Source organism: Neomonachus schauinslandi, chromosome 4, assembly GCF_002201575.2.
Source record: "Neomonachus schauinslandi chromosome 4, ASM220157v2, whole genome shotgun sequence".
Taxonomy (NCBI): domain Eukaryota; kingdom Metazoa; phylum Chordata; class Mammalia; order Carnivora; family Phocidae; genus Neomonachus; species Neomonachus schauinslandi.
In genome coordinates this window covers 148,989,601-149,011,204 of record NC_058406.1, presented here as the reverse complement: position 1 = coordinate 149,011,204, position 21,604 = coordinate 148,989,601, and the positions used below count along the sequence as shown (strand labels likewise).

Below are 21,604 nucleotides of genomic sequence, written 5' to 3'. Positions count from 1 at the left end.
CTTGCCTTGTCAATTTTTGCCATTCTAACTGGTGTAAGGTGGTATCTCAATGTGGTTTTGATTTGAATTTCCCTGATGGCTAATGATGTTGAACATTTTTTCATGTGTCTGTTAGCCATTTGTATGTCTTCTTTGGAGAAGTGTCTGTTCATGTCTTCTGCCCATTTTTTTGACTTGATTATTTGTTTTTTGGGTGTTGAGTTTGAGAAGTTCTTTATAGATCTTGGATACCAGCCCTATATCTGTAGTGTCATTTGCAAAATTTGTATGGAACCAGAAAAGACCCCGAATCGCCAAGGAAATGTTGAAAAAGAAAAACAAAGCTAGGGGTATCACATCGCCTGATTTCAATCTATATTACAAAGTTGTGATCACCAAGACAGCATGGTACTGGCACAAAAAACAGACACATAGATCAATGGAACAGAATAGAGAGCCCAGATATGGACCCTCAACTGTATGGTCAACTAATCTTCGACAAAGAGGAAAAAATATCCAATGAAAAGAAGACAGTCTCTTTAATAAATGGTGCTGAGAAAATTGGACAGCTATATACAGAAGAATGAAACTCAACCATTCTCTAACACCATACACAAAGGTAAACTCTAAATGGATGAAAGACCTCAATGTGAGACAAGAATCCATCAAAATCCTAGAGGAGAACATAGGCAGTAACATCAGCCACAGCAACTTCTTTCAAGACACATCTCCAAAGGCAAGGGAAACAAGAGCGAAAACGAACTGTTGGGACTTCATCAAGATAAAAATAGCTTCTGCACAGCAAAGGAAACAGTCAACAAAACAAAGAGGCAGCCCACGGAATGAGAGAAGATATTTACAAATGACACTAAGTCACTATTTCAAAACTGTGGAAAGCAGTTAAACCAGTGCTTAGAGAGAAATGTATGTTAGAAAATAAGACAGTCAGTTAATAAACATTCACTTCAAGAAGATAGAAGAGGGGCACCTGGGTGGCTCAACCAGTTAAGCATCTGACTTCGGCTCAGGTCATGATCTCAGGGTCCTGGGATCGAGCCCCGTGTTGGGCTCCCTCCTCAGGGGGGAGTCTGCTTCTCCCTCTCCCTCAGCCCCCTGCTTATTGGGAGTCTGCTTGTCCCTCTCCTTCTGTCCCTCTCCATCTGTCCCTCCCCTTGCTGTGCACGCTCTCTCTCTCAAATAAATAAATAAAATCCTTTTAAGAAAAAAAGAAGATAGAATAAATAAATAAAACAGAATAAACCCAAATACAGAAGAAAATAACATCATTTATATAAATTCAAAATCACAAAAACTATATGATACTGTTTTGGGATATACACACTTACAGGATGATGTTAAAATAATCAGAACACCTGTTCCAGCTGCAGAGGGAGAAGGGGATGGATCGTGGAGAGGTACAAAACTGGCTTCAACTGTACTGATCATTTTTTATTTCTTTTAAATTAAGGATCTGAGACAAATATTTGAAATTGTTAACATTTATGAAACCTGAGAGGAGATATGCTAGTATTTATTAGTCTATGTATCTTCCAAATATTTGAGGTCTTTTTCATTTAAAAAAAAAGAGTGGGCAAAGAAAATATTTAAAGAGAAACATTAAGAAAAAGATATGAGATTTTCTACTTTTTAAGTTGTACGTAGGATCAGCCTTAGGTCCTTCATCTGTAGAAGGGATAATAGTAATTCCCACTTTCTAGACTCAGTGAGAGCTGCACATCCAGCACTTAGCTCAGAGCTTGGTCCAGCATGCTCTAGAATGCTAATGGCCATTACTATTTCCTCCTAGAGTTAGAAAAAGTCTACTCTCATCTTCACATCAACTGGATGATCCTACTTCATTTACGTCCTAAAGCAAGGGTACTCACTGCTACTGTCAATTCTTAAAAAACAGAATACAAAAAAACCCCCAAAGCATCATACATTTGTAATTAGTAAATGGATGCTACAGTCATGAAATGTAGGACAGTGCTGCAGTGTTTTCTTACTGTAGCCACTTTAAGGCTGCCTTATCTCCCTATATCTCCAGTCACTTCTCCCCCAGAGTGCTGCTCCGTTTGAATCCCAAGTCAGTGAGGTGGTCATCATCAGTATCAATCCTGACACTACAGTTTCCTTCAACATTACATGCCCTGGATTTTTCCTCATTGCAATTCTGATAGGTATGTGTTTGTTTATATTATGTTGGATTCATATAACAGCCCTGCAAGCATATTGTAATTTATTTTGTTAATAAGGAAATAAGGCCCAGATAGGGCCAGTGATCTGCCACAGAGGGCTGTTTTGAGGATTTAAAAAGGTCACGTAATGTAATTGACACATAGAAGACATTCCATAAATACTGGTTCTCTCCTCCCTTCTCCCAAGTGTTCAATTAATGTTTGTTGATATATCATTTAATTAATGTCTGTTTATTATACTAAATGAAAATACAGGGCACAGGGTTCTTTTGGCATATATTTTGCATTTTTATCAAAGATCCCTGCTTCATGGGGCACCTGGGTGGCTCAGTCGTTAAGCGTCTGCCTTTAGCTCAGGTCATGATCTCAGGGTCCTGGGATCGAGCCCCGCATCAGGCTCCCCGCTCAGCGGGAAGCCTGCTTCTCCCTCTCCCACTCCCCTGCTTGTGTTCCCTCTCTCGCTGTGTCTCTCTCTGTCAAATAAATAAAAATCTTAAAAAAAAAAAAAAAAGATCCCTGCTTCATAAGTTGAACCACTGGTTTTTTTTGCAACAACATATGGTAAAGTTCCAGAAAGATAATCAATTTAAAAATTCTCTAACTCTTCATTTGTGGCCAAAAATGACATTCAAATGATTTTATCTAAAATTATTCAACTATGAAAGATGAATTCACACTTTCCTCTTTCAGAAAAGGAGTAATCGCAGTATGAAGCACTTGATGAAATATTTCTTTCTTCAAACGTGCTGCCTGAAACAAGTGAATTTGGGTTGGCTAATGGCTATATGGTCTGTGGTGATGAGAACAGAAATATAGCCTTTGAAACACTTCCTAATTATATTTTCCCACACACAATCAAAATAATAACTCAGAATAGTTTCAACAATATTTTAAATATCTTTCTTTTAAAAGATGCCATTCAGAAGAACACTCATACAAGCATCAGTGGTCATCGTCCTCAGTTTTCTATGCATGAGGATTTTCTGAGAATGCCTGAAAATTGTAGAGTTTTGACCAATTCTTGAGACCTCAGCCACCAGGGTAAATTGTAAATAGTAAACACTAGATTTGGTTCTTTGTTTTCCCCACCTTGATTTTTTTTCTCTATTTCAATTTACTTTGTAGTAGATTATGTTGCCCTCAACAGCTATTTCCTGTTTTTACTATTTTTTTTCCTCAGGTTTATTATAAATCTTTGTATATACAGTGTTACTAGCTTAAAGACATTGGCAGTGAGAACAAAGGGGACAGGAAAAGATGAAGATCTCTCCTTTCCCATGTCCTGTGAGTGTTATTTTAATTCTGCATCATATTTATGAAGCATCTATTAAGTGAGCTCTACGGCAATGAGAAGAGAATTAGCCTTATATATACTCAGGGATGGTGGCTATACTGGGATGATGGTTTCAGTTCGGCTCACTGCGATCTGCTTTTCTTTTCTTACGAGCACTACTCTGCTGTGGGGACGTCCCTGACCAAGCTAACCTATGCAACAGGATAGAGTCAGAGACAGAGTCACTCCTGAGATTATATCCTCTGCTGCAATATCCATCCTTGCTGTTTTGGCAATTAGCATCTAACAATAATAGTTGTTATTATTGATAACCTAGCGGGGGCCAGATACTATCTAAATTATTTCAAATTACCCTACCAACTATTCAAGATTACATTGTTCCCATTGTAAGGAAGAGGAAACAGATCTAAAAGATTAAATAATTTGGGGCGCCTGGGTGGCTCAGTTGGTTAAGCGACTGCTTTCGGCTCAGGTCATGATCCCGGAGTCCTGGGATCGAGTCCCACATCGGGCTCCCTGCTCGGCGGGGAGTCTGCTTCTCCCTCTAACCCTACCCCCTCTTGCGCGCGCTCTCTCACTCTCTCTCTCTCTCAAATAAATAAATAAAATCTTTAAAAAAAAAAAAAAAAGATTAAATAATTTGTCCAACATGATACAGCTACTAACTAGCATAGAAAGACTTGACTCTAACATACTCTTAACATGGAATATATGCTTATTCTGCTATACAGCCTGCCTCTCATTTATCTGCAGGGTTTGAGTTATTTAAGGATTAAGGAAGGAGATTTAAAGGGTTGAGAAGTCCATGAGACCTGGGTCACATGGCATAGTCTGGAGATGCTGGTGTCCGGGCCATGGGGGGATATCAGCTCATCAATAACGATGATCCAATATGAGGAGGGCATTAGCAGCATTACAAATAAGTAATCTAATAATAGTCAACTTCTTTCAATACTTTATTTAGCCTGTCATCGCTAGCACATGCCTGGTAGAAACTTTCCATTCCTAGAGCTTGATTTTGAGAATGTTCACAGAGTTGGAGGGGCCTAAGAATGAATTAAATTAACCCTTGTCTCCCAGGACCATTTTAAAAATCCATTTAACCATCAGATGTTTATAGTATATTTTCTTGTTTCTTTGTTTGTGGACCTCTCTTTTTAGGCAAGTTTACTGGAACAAGATTCATTCTAAGCTGGGTAAGCCACAGTTTTTGCAAAATGCATCATTAGCATGATGCAGAGAAGTGTGTAGGCGAAGAATAATACAACATATCTGGAAACCCCATCACTTCCTCTTTGGTATATTTAGCATAGCGAGGTAGAAACTGGCTTATCAGCCCCACAGCAAACAAAACTTGCTTAGTAACTCCAAAGCTGTGGTTTTCCAGACTCTGTATAGCTGGGATCTCCCCAGTCCACTTTTCCTGTGTCTCCATTCTGTTCATCATACTTCTTTACAAGTTAAAGGATGACACCTATCTGGTATCTTTATTTTAGAAAAAACTCCTATCATGTCAATCCCATGCTTAAAGTTTTCTATGGCTCCCTCTGCCTCTATATAGCATCAACTCCAAACTTTAGCTTTGCATCTAGTGTCCTTGACAAGCTGACCCTCACCTTTTATTTGACTCCTTTCCAGCCAGTCCTCACTCACCTATTGCTCTAGACTTACAGAAGCATCCTCCAGTCCTCAAACTATGTACTTTCATGAGCTCTAATCTTGTCCTTCCTTCTCCTACTTTCCACCCATTCAAGGCTTAGCTCAAATGTCTCTGTCCACGTGAGGCTATTGCTGCCTGACTATGAGATCCTTGATGGAAGGACTTGTATTCTATTCATTTTATTAGGCTTACATGAAATAGGTGTTCAATATTTATTACTGAAATAGGAGATCTCCTTGTAAGCCAATTTGTGCAACATTGTGATGATACTGTCTTAATGAAGTAGCCTACGTTTTCCAGACAGTCCTGCCCCGGACTTCTATGGATCCCGTTCTTGGGTGGGAGGAAATCCACTGGGGCACTAAGCATACCATTATTAAGTCTTTCCATAATCCTTCTTCTCCAGGATAAATAATACCAAAGCTTCCGATTCCCTTAACAAACAACACCACATTTCTTAACTTTCTAAGGGCACGCAGGCCAAATCAAAGCAGATGTGGGGGAGGAAGCTGAGCATGCTGTGGGGAAAGGGGCCCCCTGAGACTCACCTTTCACAGCATTCATCTGCCATCAGTCCAGGCTTTTTGTCAGGCAGGAAGGAACTGCTCACAGTTTGCATGCCACTGGGTCTGGGTCTTGTCTATGTCTACACAGAAATGGTATATTCTAACTAACTGATAAAATAGTAACAGCAATATTCATGCCAGCCTCAGGCTCTAAAATGTCTACATAATCTCCCATACCACATCCAAACTAAAAGGCAGAAGAAATTCTAAGTGATTCATTTTACTTCATCTCATGGACATATTTAGAAGATCAATCTACACACAGTTTGTCTTTTTACACATACCAGTGGAAATGTCCATGTCGGCTAATGAGGTGTAAAGATGCTAAGTATTTTAGTGAAACTTATAAATGTGATTAAACCTCAGGACAACTTCTCAGCAATTCCCAACTGAAAAAAATATGTATCTGCTACAGGTCTTCTGGTAAAGCCAGACATGCCACTAGAGTAAATAACATATCTGGGAAAAAAAATGAGATCATCCTCAAAAAACCATGAGAAGAGGCCACAAATGCCACTAAAGCTACTTTTAGAAGTAAAAAAAAAGAAGAAGAAGAAGAAGAAGAACGAAAGAAAAGAAAAAGAGTAAGTATATTCTTAGAGTCTAATTCTTCTACTGTTCTAGGCATTTGTCTTATTATATACAATTATAAAGAGTCAAGACCAAAACATATTCAGAAAAATAAAAGCAAACCACCATCTACACATTAAAATTCAAATTAATGAAAATGAAATTTAATGTTGGGAGAAAATATTTTTTAAGACTTAAAACAAGTTAATTTCTTAGTTCCAAAGCAGATGTATTATTCCCCAAAGGTATTATTGAGGACCAATGATTTTAAGAGGATATCTTTCCCAGGGCTATCAGTCTCCCTTCCTATGTTCACAAAATAATTGTGGAGGAAGAGCATCCAAAGTGAGAGTAGGGAGATTTTGTGGCATGTTTTGGGATAAAAATTCCTTCTAGAAAAGAAAAATGCTACCAAATTCTGATGCCTTTGGGGCCATGGAAAAACCTGGTAGAGAGGCCTTAGCATATGTCAAACATTTCTGATAATACCACATTCATTTAAATGAAACAGTCTCAGATATCGTGGATAAGAAATTAGTTGTTGGGTAGAGTTTGCACATGGGTACAAATGTGCTTCAAGAAGAAATACAAGAATAATCTCTACCATGCCAATTAAGGAAGCACTGAATGGTTCCATCTTGTCAATATTCTGGCAACCACAAGATCCCAAATATAGCCTAGAAAATCTAGAATGAAAACAAATCCAAGGCTATATGTACTCAGTTCTATAAAGTGTACCTGAGCGTGTATTTTGTATTCTTCTTCAGTTCTGTCAACACCAGTAATGCCCCCAGAGCAGTGTTTCCCAAAGCATACTCCACCCACGAATATGTATACTCTCCCAACAAAAGTTTTTTGATGAATCAAGAAATTACCAAGAGGGAGTTTCCTAAATTTATTTGACTATTCATTTTTTTTTTTCTATATAACATCTCACTATCCTGAGGATGAGGTTCCCTAGAAACAGACTGGGCACATTGTTCCAGTAAAACAGTATTACAAAATACATATGAGTAAGGACTCAGGCTGCCTGGATTTAACTTTTTTACATAATAGCTGTGTGATCTTGGGCAGGGTACTTAGCTTTTCTCTGCTTTAGTTTTCTCTTCTGTAAAATAGATATAAGAAGTGCATTCACAGCTTGGAGTTGTCAAGAAGAAAAGAGTGTATGTGCATAGTGGAGTGCTTAGCGCAATGTCCACGACATAGTAATATTCTGTAAGTGTTAGCTTTAGAACTCTTATTATACTCAGAGGTATGGCAAAGCCCAGTGGGGGAGGTCCTTTCCAAGTGGGATTGCCTTTCTAGTCTGGGCTAGTGCCAAGCTGGCTTCAGGGCTCTAGCTGTCTCTAGCTCTACCTCTTAGGTTTCCATTTTATTGGAAGTTGTTAATTTCCCTTGCTCGGTTATTCTGGATTGGACTTCCTGGGACTTTTCCAAGGGAGGCTTGACTGAGGAGAACGAAATCCTCTTCCTGGATGGATGCTTCCCTCTAAGAGAGAATCCACTGCATTCGAAGTGGGTGTCTAAAGCTCTAACTACACCAAAGCCTTGGCACGCATGTGGCTGTGTGCCCTTGTGTACTTCTGGGCCTGGAGGGCTCAGGACTCCTGCATAACTCTTCCTACTTCCCAACTCTGCCCTGTTGTTCCCATTGACACAAGTTAATGATAATGGCGATGCCAAGAATCTTTCCTTTGGCTTTTGAGGTTTTTTTTTTTTTCCCCCTGATTACTCAAATAACACCTTATTATAAAAAACTCTAATGTTATATAAAATATTAAATAAAAAGTGTACATTTCCTGCAATTTTGCAAATCCCCTCTTCCGCTACAATCCCAAGATTGTTACTGTCAACAATTTTCTCCTCATTTTTAATGATGTGCAGGACTGAAGGCTCTACACTCTGCTAGGAATTCTTCATTGTGCCCCTTTAGAAAAGAAAGCTTCAATATTGCCTTTGTGAAGATGCCCTGATCCAGCCACACCGTCCTCGTCCCTCCCTTCACTAGGTGTCCGAAAGTCACTTGTACATACTTCAATTAAAGAATTTAAAACAGTTTCATGGCAATTTTTGAATTCAATGTCTCCCCTACTTCAAGGATTTTGGGGACCATGTCACATTCCTCTTTGGTACAAGGCACCAGTGCACAGTAAGAATTTGCTGAGTGGATGAGTGAAAGGATATATAAATAAACTATTTTTCTAACACACAGACTTTTGAGCCCTATAATAATCACAATTAGGACACTCACATTTAAATTTCTCAAATAAGATGTTTCACATATATTCCACATTTCAACAACTAAGTGGTGCTATTAATTCTGATCTTCTTCCTTTGTTTAGGTCTGAAAACTCAAAATTCTAACTTCACAGAAAATGGTAAAGTTGGAAGAATTTTGGGATGGATGGTGGTTTATTTTTCAAGTGCCAAATGAACATTTTGAGGCATAGCATCTTTGACCATAGGCTTTGTTCACTGACACCAGAACATTCTAGGAAATGACATTTCAAATAAACAGTTTCGAGTCCAGTAAACCACAAACACAAAGAAGTATTCAATAGCATTTCACAGCAAATAGCCTTCTGTTGACAGTTACTCAGGAATGACTGATTATATTTGGAAAGCATAGATATCTCTTCTGTTAGATTAATTGAATATAGTTTTAGCGGATGGCCTGGGCAAAAGGGTGAATCCATTAGAATAGTAAAAGAAAAGAACAAAGGAAAAGAGATAAGAAGGATGAATCTTAGAACTATATTCCTAAATATCAGAAATCCTCTCTGAACCAACCCTTCAAATTCATGAGCCCCACTGAGGGACTTTGACATGCATGCTGCATGACATATTGTTCAAGGAACATCAGCCAAAAAGAGTTACTTTTCTTGGAAAAAAGATTACCACGGACCATTTGTATTTCACCACTTAAACAGTTTGGGCTTAATATAATTAAGTAATATAATTATGAACCCATTTCCCAAAGTCCTATTTCTTGTTCAAGCATACCAGTAATTTTCAAGCAGAACTTATATGTCACATGTTGGACCCATTTCTTTGCATTAAAAAACATAGACAATCTACAAATAGAAATCCACAATCTAATTTTAACTTTAGAATTAAAGAGTTAAGACTCAATGGATACAATCACAGGAAGTGAAGTACAGAGTGGAGATTGGGCATTTAACGTAAGCTGGAAGCAGAGGCAGGAAGTGAGAAGGAGAAATTCAGATTCCTCAAAATTTATTATGAAAGTAGAAAAAAGTGAAGGGGTCACTGGATTTCCATCACACAAGAGACAGCAGCTTAAATAGTAAAGAGAAAGCATTTACCATAGCAGCTGAACATAGAGTTACATCAGTATAACTAACAGATTAAGTGAGGAAGCAATATAATTACTAATGGAGGTGGGGGTTAAAAAATTACCATTCTCCCTCACATAAAAAGTATGGTACTATCAGAGTCAGGCTTACTATATAATAAAAGTTAACATTTATTGAGTACTTGGGTTGGGTCAGGTACTGTTCTAAGTACATTATATGAACAGACTATTTAATTTTCAAAGCAATTCTATGAGATAGGGACTACTATTATCCCAGTTTCACAGATGAGAAAACTGAGGCACAGAAAGGCAAAGGCCACATGCTTAGTAAGAGGCAGGGCCGGGATATGAACTCAGGCAGTCTGGCTCCAGAGTCTTATGCTTTTTTTTTTTTAAGATTTTATTTATTTATTTGAGAGAGAGAATGAGATAGAGAGCATGAGAGCGGGGAGGGTCAGAGAGAGAGGCAGACTCCCTGCTGAGCAGGGAGCCCGACGTGGGACTCGATCCTGGGACTCCAGGATCATGACCTGAGCCGAAGGCAGTTGCTTAACCAACTGAGCCACCCAGGCGCCCGAGTCTTACGCTTTTTTAACAGTATGCCATGCTGCCTCTTAACACCTACTCAAAAGAAATATTACTTTTGGGGGCACCTGGGTGGCTCAGTCAGTTAAGCATCTGACTCTTGGTTTCAGCTCAGCTCCATGGTCTCAGGGTCGTGAGATGGAGTCCCACATTGAGCTCCGCACTCAACAGGGAGTCTGCTTGAGATTGTCTCCTTCTCCTCCTTCCTCTCTCTCTGTCCCTCCCCCCAGTTGCTCTCTCTCTCTCGCTCTCTCAAATGAATAAACCTTTAAAATAAAAGAAATATTACTCTTTATTTCAGAGTTTTATTCATATGTTTATATAGGTTTTCAGAAATCTATAGGAAAGTTAAGTCCTGAATTGAAGGAGACTGGTTACTAGCTATCAAAAGCAACAGAAGTCAGTGTTAGAAAAAGATACTCAATTCACCTTTGCATGGTGTTACATTTATCTATGCAATTGAATCCAACTCAATTAACAATGATTTAGGGTCCCATGCTGAGTACTAAAAACGTAAGATTCAAAGCCTAGAGAAGATACCACTTTTATTCCCATCTAGAGCAGATAAAATACTCCGGAAGCTTACAGTTAGAAGAGATGAAGAAAATGAAGACCAGAGAGTTCAAATGCCTCCTGAGGCCAAAAAAGGAATTTGAGGCACAGAAGGACGTAAACTCCATTTCAGATGGGTCCAGTTCTCTTTTCGCTCTACCACTGCTTCTAATCAAGCTGGCTGAACACATCAAAATAAAATTAACCTCCTAAATGTATATCTGGGCCCTATAAGGAAGAAAATGCTTGATATCTTTGCTTGTCTCATGTCTGGAACCCATTTCATTCTGGAATGAACAGATCACCAAGGGAATATTTTTAAGGGAAGGAGGAGAAGACTCACATGTAAAGTCTCCCAGATCTTCTCTGAAGAATGTATGTTTTGGGGTTTTATTTGCTGGACAATTCATCTCTCTCAAACCTTACCCAATTCTAAAAGCAGACCTTGAAATTGGATGCATATTGCCACCCACATGAACAGGTGCATGCGTATGCTCCAACTCTATTCTAAGGGTCTTAAGAAGAGAAGACATGCTTTAAACCTTTCTGTATGCCCAGCTTTTACAAACTGCCTTCACACAGTGGGTGTTCAGTATGGAAGTGATGTCAAAAGTTTAAGTACCTTCAATGTAAGGTTTCCAATGTAAGGTTTTCTTCCCCCCCAAAAATGGCCCTGTATCAGGTCTTTTAGTGATTTTTTTATTAGATCATCTCAGTGGACCAATTTTATACATTCCTCCACCACCAGCCCTGACCTGCCAAGGGACATTTGGCAATGTCTGGAGACATTTTTGGTTGTTACAACTTGAGGGGGATGGTGCTTATTGGCATCCAGTAGATAGAGGCCATGGATGCTGCTAAACATCCTACATGAGACAGACCCCACAACGCAGAATTATGTCACCCCAAATGTCAGTAGTCCCAAGGTTAAGAGACACTGGCCTATTTAAAAGTAAAAAAATGTACAACCACCTTTCCATCTCGCCACTTTTAAAACACAACTAAAACATAAATCAAAATGGTACACCAAAGATTTGCCCCAAGCAAGATCATTTCAGCAATCTATTGTTAATAAGACCAATCATTTAAAGGGCTTATTTACAGGATTGGAAGGGTTCATTAAACACTAGAAGAAATGCATGAATTTAAACACATATGTATGTATGTAAGCAATGGAAAGCCTTCACCAAAGAGGATGTTCTCATCTTTACTATATCTGAAGCGGAGGCATTCCATAGTTACGACATAAAACCTTCTGCTGATGAGGCATTTTACGGCCACCACTGCTCTGACTCAGATGTGGAACTCTGACTTCAAATTGTTTAATTATCTCTAACCTCACTCAAAACCTGCCTTTTGGACCAGCACACAAAGAGGAAATGTATGTTTTTTGTTTACAAAAAGGGTCATCAAAAACCGCTTTCACTATTAGCTTTTCCTTTTTACGTCTGCCCATCTTCCTCATGCCTAGGTTCACCTGGAAGTTCCAATTCTTCAGCCTGGATTCCTTATTGTGGGTAAAGGGATCATTCCTTCAGTCCGGTGTTGCTCTCTTTAACTTCTGCCATGGAAAAATGGCTGCAGTAAAGCTATCTTAACAGCCTAATAACGTCTCTAAGATGAACAAGGAAAAGGAGGCAGGGGGAGCTGCTGACTTTTCTTTGCACTTGGTCATGGGTTTCCTTACATAGTCTCTAGCTGATGTGGTTACATTTGCTACAGTTTTATTTGCTTGTTCATTTTCCCTAGTGGCTGATCATATTTGATACTTTGGATGTTTGGTGTATACTTGAATAAAAATTTCTCTTTTTAAGGGGACAAATTCATTCTTCCCTGAGAATCAACTGACAAAAAACATACAGACCTCAGGAGGATCTTTGAACATATCACAGTAACTTATCTGTTCAGTATTTTGTGTGTTGAGTTAAATATGTCACTACTGAGATCCTCACACATTGGTTAACGACTTTCTAAATATTTACCAAGATCTTTAATAAGTGAGAGGGCTTCCCATGATATAAAGGCTCCGCCACCATCATCCATGGCACCCTGCCCAACGTCCCAACTGTCCAGATGTCCACTGACCAGTACAACCTAGAACAAATAATAACAAGAGAAAAAAAAATAAAACTAAGCAGAAATGACATCAAAGAGGAAGCATTCACAGTCATTCCAAATACAGATATGAAACTTTTATATGTTCTTTTCTATTTTTACATCTTAAAATACCTGTGTCATTACCAGTGGAAAACCTGATAGAAGGCATTACAGAAGGGGTGGAAGGTCATCCTAATAGTAATAAAAATTCTCACCTTGTATTTCTCTTTATTAATATAACTTTGAATACTAAAGTAAAATGGTTTATTACTGACCAATGTTTGACAATTTTATTACATGGCTTAAAACATAAATGACATAAAATGGAGCTCAAAACTTCAACCATATTCTCAGCTGTCCCAAATTCTAGCAGACATATAATATACATGTGTTGGATTGAATTCAAATGAAAAAGTGAGAATATTAATTTTTAAAAAATGATTATGCTTTGTGTATTATAAATCACTCTGGTGTTGAATAAATACACTGGAGCTACAAACTAGAGTCTCAACAAAGAACTTTTTTAAAAAATCCAATTTACATTTAGTGTTAAGTAAGTCTACAGATTATATTATAAATTTTAAATCACCATAGGTTTAAATTTTTTTCAAGAATCATTAGTAATTCTCTCCAGGAAAATATAAAACATATTTCAATGAAACTAAACTTTATGAAAACATTTTAAATGAAGCAAGTAAAATGATGCTCAGTTAATGGGATATCCATATGCAAAAATTGTATCTTGACCTCTATTTCATACAATATACAATATCAAATCAGATGAATTACAAATCTAAATAAAGATGTTAGAGGAAAGCATAGAACAGTTCTGTCAACTTGAAGTAGGCAAAGATTTCTTAAACTGAACCCCAAAAGCACAACACATAAAAGAAAAAAATAATAAATCAAACTTTTAGAAAAATGAGGAATGTCTGTTCATCAAAAGACTGTCCAATACATGAGTGAAAACGCAACCAAGATATTTACAGTACATATACACAACAAAGGAACTATACCCAGATTATATAAAGAAGTCCTATCAAACAGTAATAGAGAGCCAATGGATAAAAACATGGGCAAAAGACTTGAACAGACAGACAACTCACAAAAACAGATATACAAATACTAATAAACATATGAAAAGGTACTCAGGTTCACTATCATCAAGGAAATATAAATTTAAACCACATTCAATACATATCCACCAAAATGACTAAAATAAAAAATGCAGAAACTATCAAATATTGGTGAAGAGATGGAGCAACTGGAACTCTCACACATTGCTGGTGTGAGTGTAAATGCTTACAACCACTCCAGAACACTGGCTTATCTACTAAATCTGAACATACACACACCCTATGCCCCACTCCTATATATTTCCAACAGGAATGTATGTGTATATATACTTTCACCAAAAGAGATGTACTAGAATGTTCAGAGTATTCATAATGCCCCCATCCCCCTCCCCCCAAAGAAACTATTTAAATGCCTGTTAACAGCCCAATGAATAAGTTGTATTGTATTGAATAATAGAACACTACAGAGCAGTAAGAATCAACAAACACAATACATGATCAATGGAAATGAATCTCATAAACATAATGAAAAATGAAAGAAACCCGACACAAAATAATATATCATGTATAATTCCATGTATATAAAATATAAAAACAATCAAAACAGGAGAATGGTTATCCAAGGTGAGAAGGGTTAGTGACATGAAGGGGGTACAAGGAGAGCTTCCGGGGTGCTGGTCACATTCTGTTTTGTGATCTGGATACCAGTTACACAGGTGTGCTCAGTTTGTAAAACAGCTTATCTTGTTACACACTTAGGATCAGTGTATTTTTTCTGAGAATATTATATATCAATAAAAAGCTTTCAAAAGTCAAGCAGATTGATGTCTATGTACAGCATGTAGTAAGCAAACCAAAGTTGAACCAATCTTCCTGATGAATGAAATAAAAATGCCCCATGACTTTGGGAAAGCAGGATTTGAGTTCTGAAATATCAGAGTGACCCCTTGGCGCTGCCTGCTTCCCCAAGCAGCTGCAGGATCTCCCATTGAGTCTGTACACACACACACACACAGACACACACACACACACACACACCCACACACCCCGCCTACATGACTTCACTGTAGTCAGAAACAAGTACAACGCCTTGTAACTAACAAGGCTAACAAATGGCCATGTAATGAACCCAAATGGATTATTTCTAAGGAAAGAAAAAAAAAAAGAAGACGAAAGAAGAAACCATGTTGCAATAGCAGGAAATTCTGATTCAGAAACTGGTGTAATCCCATGTGGGATGAACAAGCCAATTAGCAATGTTCTCACCATCCTCAGAGCCATTTTCCCAATGAAGTTAGAGTTTCAGTGGATTAAAAGTGTCAAAATGCATTTTAATGAACTTTTCCCCAGTTAACACGTAAGAGTAACTAAATCGAGGCAGCTATTATTTTATCCTTTAGAATAACTGAGGTTACTTTATAATCACACATCTTTATGTTTTCTAAAATGCCTCCATTATCCAACCCAGAATTATTACTTAAATAATTAAAAGATGGAGAAAATGGTTTTGAATGATAGGAAACCAAATGATATCCCATAAGATAAGGTCTTTGGCACAGTGCTAGAGAAGAATGGTTACAAACCATTTGGATTATGAGAGCTTGTTTTAATATTTTTTAATCAGAAAATGTATCAGGGGCCACCATGGAATAGCAGTTATAATTTTGATACAAAAACTACTAGGTAATGACAGTTTGGGAGCACTTTTAATGAACTTGAGTTTTCCTAACCATAAGAGCTCTACTACCCTTAGAAAATAATAGTGTCCAAGGTCTTCTTCCCTACTGCAGCCTCACAAAGGATAAATCAGTAAATCCTACAAACTCTCCATGCCTTATGTCAGCGTCAGGCAGAAATGAACACTGCCTATAATACATTTGGATCTGATTTAGGAAAACGAAATAAAAACAGACTACCCAGAAACACAGAAAACTCCGGTTTCATGAAAAAGAATCACCTGATAAAAGAGGAAAATACACAGTCCCTTCCCTGTTGCTGTTGCCTGACGTGGGGCCCTTAGCGCAGTAACAGGGTCTAGAACCTACAGAGGAGTGGGGCACCTGCTCATTCACCCGAGGCAGGCAGAGCATCGACCAATTCCCCAGCCCCCACCTTCCTTTTCACCACCATGTCTTCCAAACACAGTCAAGAGCAAAAAGTGTTAAAACCATAGCAGCAGCAATAGGAGCCACACCAAAACAATTAGGAAGGCAAAAGCGGAACTGCCGTGGTCTGAAATGCAGTTTGTTATTTGTGAGGCACGCACTAGCCCTGACTACCAGAGACTCGGGCCTTGGGGTGGGGGTGGGAGAACCTAGCACAGGAGGGCAGAAATGCACTGGCTGGAAACCTGCTATGATGAACAATTTGACTGGCATTGGCTCACAACCCCCTTCGGGCCAGCTGTGGGTCTGAGAGCAGAGATAAACCAAATCAAGGGTCGACAGAGAGCAGCCTCAAGGACAAGCCCCTCACTTCTTTGTTATTGGTGCAGATGGAGACACTGAGTGCAAACAGATTTGCCTGATTCAAAGATGAGTAAGGACATAATCAAAATGGGACATATGAAAAATACGGCAGAACAAGGAGAGAAAACAGCCTCAGAGCAAGCACATTCTTATGAAAACAAGCTAATACAAGATATCGGAGAAAATGTCACATCTTTGGCATTCACTGCAAGCATTCATTCAACAATCTGTATTGAGTATTATAGGTCAGAGATACAGAAATGAAAAAATAACTAAATAGTCTATCTTAATGGCATTATCATTCTGGTAAGGGAGGTGGACAATAAATAAATACAATATAATGGTAGTTTTAAGTGCTATAAAAAAAAAAAAACAGGACAAAGGAAGAAAACAGAGAGTGGTGGTGGCAGGGAGAGGGACCATCAGTCTGCTTCCTCTTAAACTGGACGGCCGCAGGAGAATTCTGTGCCCGCCCTAACAGTGAGAGAAATCTGGATAATCTACAAAATCGTCACTTTTTAAGGCCCATCAGAGATCTCAGATTGTGATTCAGCCAGAGGAGCTGAATTCCAGAGGATAACAAGCTCATCCAAGGAGAGATGGGACACATGAATTGCTTGGCCTTTTGCAGTGACAGGAGGAAGAGTGACAGTGACAACAGATGGAGGTGACAGACCCAAGCAAAGGGCATTGGCTAAGGGGAAGGGGTAGAAAATTGCACTCCCACCCTGTAGGAAAAACACATATGTCTCTGGGGGGTAGGTCAGGAAACCTGCTCACGCCCACAATCCTGCACTGATGTAAAGCAGGGGGTTGGGGGTGGGCTACTTATTCCCAAGACATATGGCAGAGTCTGGCTTCCACAGGGGCTGGGGGAAAGCAGAAGTGTTGAGAAAGCTCCACTCTTGACCTCTGGCACACAGAGGGGCAGGAGAACCAAGAAACTACCCTGTCCCCACCAGGGGCCTGCAGTGAGTAACAAGCACTGCAGTAACAACTTAGAGCTCAGGGAAGGGCAAGAGCCCAGAGAGAAACACCTGCTGTGGTGCAGACAGACAGAGTCTGCTGAAAGTGGAGGATGAAGCAATACACCGGGAAACCTCCTCCAGCAACCCAACCCCTAGAGAGACTAAAAACAGAGTAACAGCAACCCATGCCAGACCAATGTGAAGCAGGTGAGCACCAAAGGTAGGAATAGAAACAATAAAATCTAAACCTAGCTCAACTATGAAAGATGGACTTAACCACCCTCATACCAATGGCTTGACAGAAGAAGAGGCATAATCACTTTTGGACTCACATATTATTCACCTCAGGCTCTACTGTTCTCTTACATATGCTATCCGGCATCCAACCAAAATTATGACGTATAAAATAAGCAAGAAATAAAATGATCCATTGTCAGGAAATAGAGTATTCAATACGCTACCATAGACCCAAATAGAGCCTGGATATTTGGAATATCAGATAAGGACTTTAAAATAATTATGATTAATATGTGAAAAATCTAGTGGAAAATATGGGGAATTTCATCAGAGAGATGGAAACTATATTTAAAAAGTCAAATGGAAATGAAAAATATAATTATGTACAGATGGATTAAATACTTAAATGAAGTAAAAAATTAAAACTTATGTAAGAAAAAATATCTTCATGTCTTTAGGGGAGGGGGAAGAATTCTTAAACAATATATAAAAAATGCAAAGCATGAAGAAAAGATGCATAAAGTCAACTATAAAAATTGAAGACTTTGTGTTCATTGGGAAAAATCATAGGATGAGAGGAGTTGCTACAAGTTGCGGGAAGATATTTATTATACATATAACCAAAAAGTGGTTTATATTAAAAATATATAAAGAATTCCTACTATTCAACCAGAAAAGATAAGCAACCCAACAGGCAAATGGAAAAAAGACATAAACAGGCATTTCACAGAAAAGAAATTATGAATGGACACAAGCATTTGAAAAGATGACCACCCTCATTATTTGTCGGGAAACAGAAATTAAATCCTCAATAAAATCCCACTCTGCACCTAAGTGGAAAAAAATTTATATCTGACAATATGAAGTCCTGGCAAGGATGCTGAGCAAAAGGAATTCTCATCCACTGCAGGTAGGAGCAGAAAATTGTTAAAACCCTTTAGGAAAACTATTAGGCATATCCTTTTAAAAGTTGAGCATATGTGCATCTCACAACCCAACAACGGCACTTTAGGTGCATATGTTAGATTAATTCTGGCACCTGAGTTCTTGGAGACGTGGGTCAAAATGGTCAAGCTGAAGCAATCACAAGGCCTCAAACTGGAACCAACCCAAATGTCCATCAACAGTAGAATGGATAAATAAATTGTGGCACAGTCATACAATGGCATATTATAAAGTAGTGATAATGACCTATACCTACATCTATCAAAATAAATGAATCTCAAAACAAAAATACTGAAGCAAAGCAAAAACAAAAAAGGAAATCACAAAAGAAAGAGAACAAATTTCAAAATTTGGCTGAACTAAAAAATATAATCTTTAGCAATGCATACAAAGAGAGTAAAATCATGAAGAAAAGCAAAGTAATGGTAAGCCAAAATCAGGACAGTTTTTTATATCAGATGGGGGCTGGGACAGAGTGGAGATGATCAGATAGGGGCATACACACATGATTCGAGTGGGCTTCTAAGACACTGGCAGTGTTCTTTCTCTGAAACTGAGTGGTGAGATCATATGTAATCCTTTCATTTTCATTCTTTATGCTGTACACATGTTAAATAAAGTCTTTTACAAGTGTGCGATATTGAACAATAGCAAGAGTTATCAGAGATGTACCTTTGAAGCATGTGGCTCAGATGGTTTTGTAAGTGAGTTCAAACAATCATTACAGGTCAGATATATCTCATCCTAATTCAGCTGTTGCAAAGCAAAGAAAAATATAGAAAATGTCTGTATTTATTTACAATCATAATCTTGATTCTAAAACCTGAAAAAGATAGGATCCCCCTTAAAACCAACTAGACATCAAAGATAAATGTAAAAATCAAAAATCACTTGTATTGAAAGCTATCATGACAATGGCTCAATGGTCTTCAAATGCCCATAGTAAATGGAAGTTATATATATACCAGATATGCTAAGAAAAGACCACTATTGACTCATTCTTATCTTCTTGGCATGCTTAGTTTTCAACATTTTGCATTTTAAATTGTGAGTTGTGTAAGTGTTAATCTAAACCTGACTGAGTTCTTATTGATTGATCCTTAATAAACAGGATGTCCACTTAACTATGAAGCATGCTTCATTTTACAAATGTTATGCTCAATCAAAAACAAGAAAGACACCTACTCAGTGTTTTTATTTTTTGATTTTGTGATGTTTTGCTTTGCTTGCAGCTGCTTCATTCTCTTGGTCTCATTTTATTTGGTGTATTTTAAGAGGTAGCGGGAGGAGTGTCGGGGTTGCAAAGTTCATGGCCTGGTGCATTTCCAGACACAGGAAATCCCCAATCCAATTTTCAACAACAAAAATCATTAGATAGTTGAAAAGTATGACCTACAAAAAAAGGAGGAAAAAAACCTCTCATTATTTGGCCTTAGAGAAGAAGCCAAGAAGTGATCTAATAATGGGCTTCAGCCAGGACGGGGCCATCTGTGGAGGGTATGAGCAGCACAAGATACAGCAAGGGAACCAGTTCTGCGCTGTAGCAGTGACCGTGACGGTCATATACATGATCAAGAACTTTCTGATGGAAGGCTTTTGTAGAAGTTAAAAAAAAAAATGGCCAACAGGGGAAAGGTTATGGAAAATTTCATTCCTGGGAGGGTTTCTAAAACAGGACACATTCTTAGGTCTTAAATGGAAAGCTAACTATGAAGAGATAAAATCTTTCAAGGTTCCACCTAGTCCAATATTCCATGTCAGCTCTCAAGAATTCTTCTTCTTACCACTTTAAAGGGGGAAATTGTCCTTTGAAAAGTCTCCATAACCTCAACAGACTTTTCCCTGAGCATCTCCTAGATACTCTGGCTGCCAAGATCTTCCCACAATTTAGAATCTAAACACAGGTGGGCAGGCACTTCTCAAGAAATCCATGTTTTTGAAATCCCTGCCAGAGACAAAGTCTTGGCTTTCAGAGGACAGTTGCTGAATGTATTGTGCTATTGCCCAACACAGACAAAAGGGATTATGTTTGAATAAATATTGTCCTCCCCAGTGAACAGACTAGGTGGTCTACTGAAGAAAGCTAGGCTCCTGACACACAGGGTGTGTTCAGAGGCAACACAGCAAACATCTGAGCTCCTTTTGAATTAATTTATATTCAAGCTTTATTTAGTGAAACTGTTGGGTATTGATTGCTTACAGGATACAGACTTCTTTCACAAGAAAATGAACCACCTGTCCAAATGCTCACCCATCACCACAGCTACCCCTGAAAAGAGCTGTTTCCACCCTTGAGTGTCCCTTCTTACATGTGCAGGGCACTCAGATTGCCTTCATAAAAGAAAGATTGTGCCTGTTCCTAGTTGAATAGTCTGAGCACATTGCTGATAACTGAAGATAGGACATGAAGGGCCTAATTTATCTGTAACTCACAAAAACCAAGCCTTAGGTAGATTTATAAACGTGATTGCAGTGTATTTGTAAGAAATGGCTGAAATTGATTCAAGATTGACTTGTGGATCGGACACAGGAGAGAGTATCTATGGAAGGAAATCATTCTGATTCAATGAAGGTAAGTGGATTTCATCCAGAAGTCATGACTGGTTGCAACTGGAGATGATAATCTTTGAAATGAAAGAACCGTGTTCCTGAATCCCTTCTCCTTTGGCCTAAGCAACCACAGGATAAGTTGTCTCACTTAAGAGGATGGGAAGAGTAGAAAATTTGAATGACAATACTGTATTTGAACTTCCTCAAGGGAGGAAAGGGAGACAGAATTTAGGCACTTTCTATCTCAATAGTGATCACCTTGCCCATGGTCAAATCCAATTACAGGGCATAGCTGTAACTTCTCTATTCTGACAGCCATTCACTCATCACTATGTTCTAGGCTTTTGTTAGACATGGTGCATAAGATTAAAAAATAAAAAATAGAAGCTTTTGGTACTTTGGTACCAAATTTTCATTTTTCAATTGAGACAAGCTAATAGAGGTATCATCATTATAGAAAATGAGGGCCAAGGTGCTGCCTATGGAAGGAAGGAAGGAAGGAAGGAAGGAAGGAAGGAAGGAAGGAAGGAAGGAAGGAAG

The 21,604-nt window shown here is 38.4% G+C and overlaps 1 protein-coding gene across 1 annotated transcript in view; it reads right to left on the bottom strand.

Annotated features, from left to right (window-relative positions):
- Positions 1-21,604, bottom strand: part of CPQ (carboxypeptidase Q) — a 451,472-nt gene that overhangs the window by 151,921 nt on the left and 277,947 nt on the right. The window contains exon 5 of the mRNA XM_021688259.1: positions 12,706-12,817. Within this exon, the coding sequence (XP_021543934.1) occupies positions 12,706-12,817 (112 nt within the window). The remainder of the gene's footprint in view (positions 1-12,705; positions 12,818-21,604) is intronic.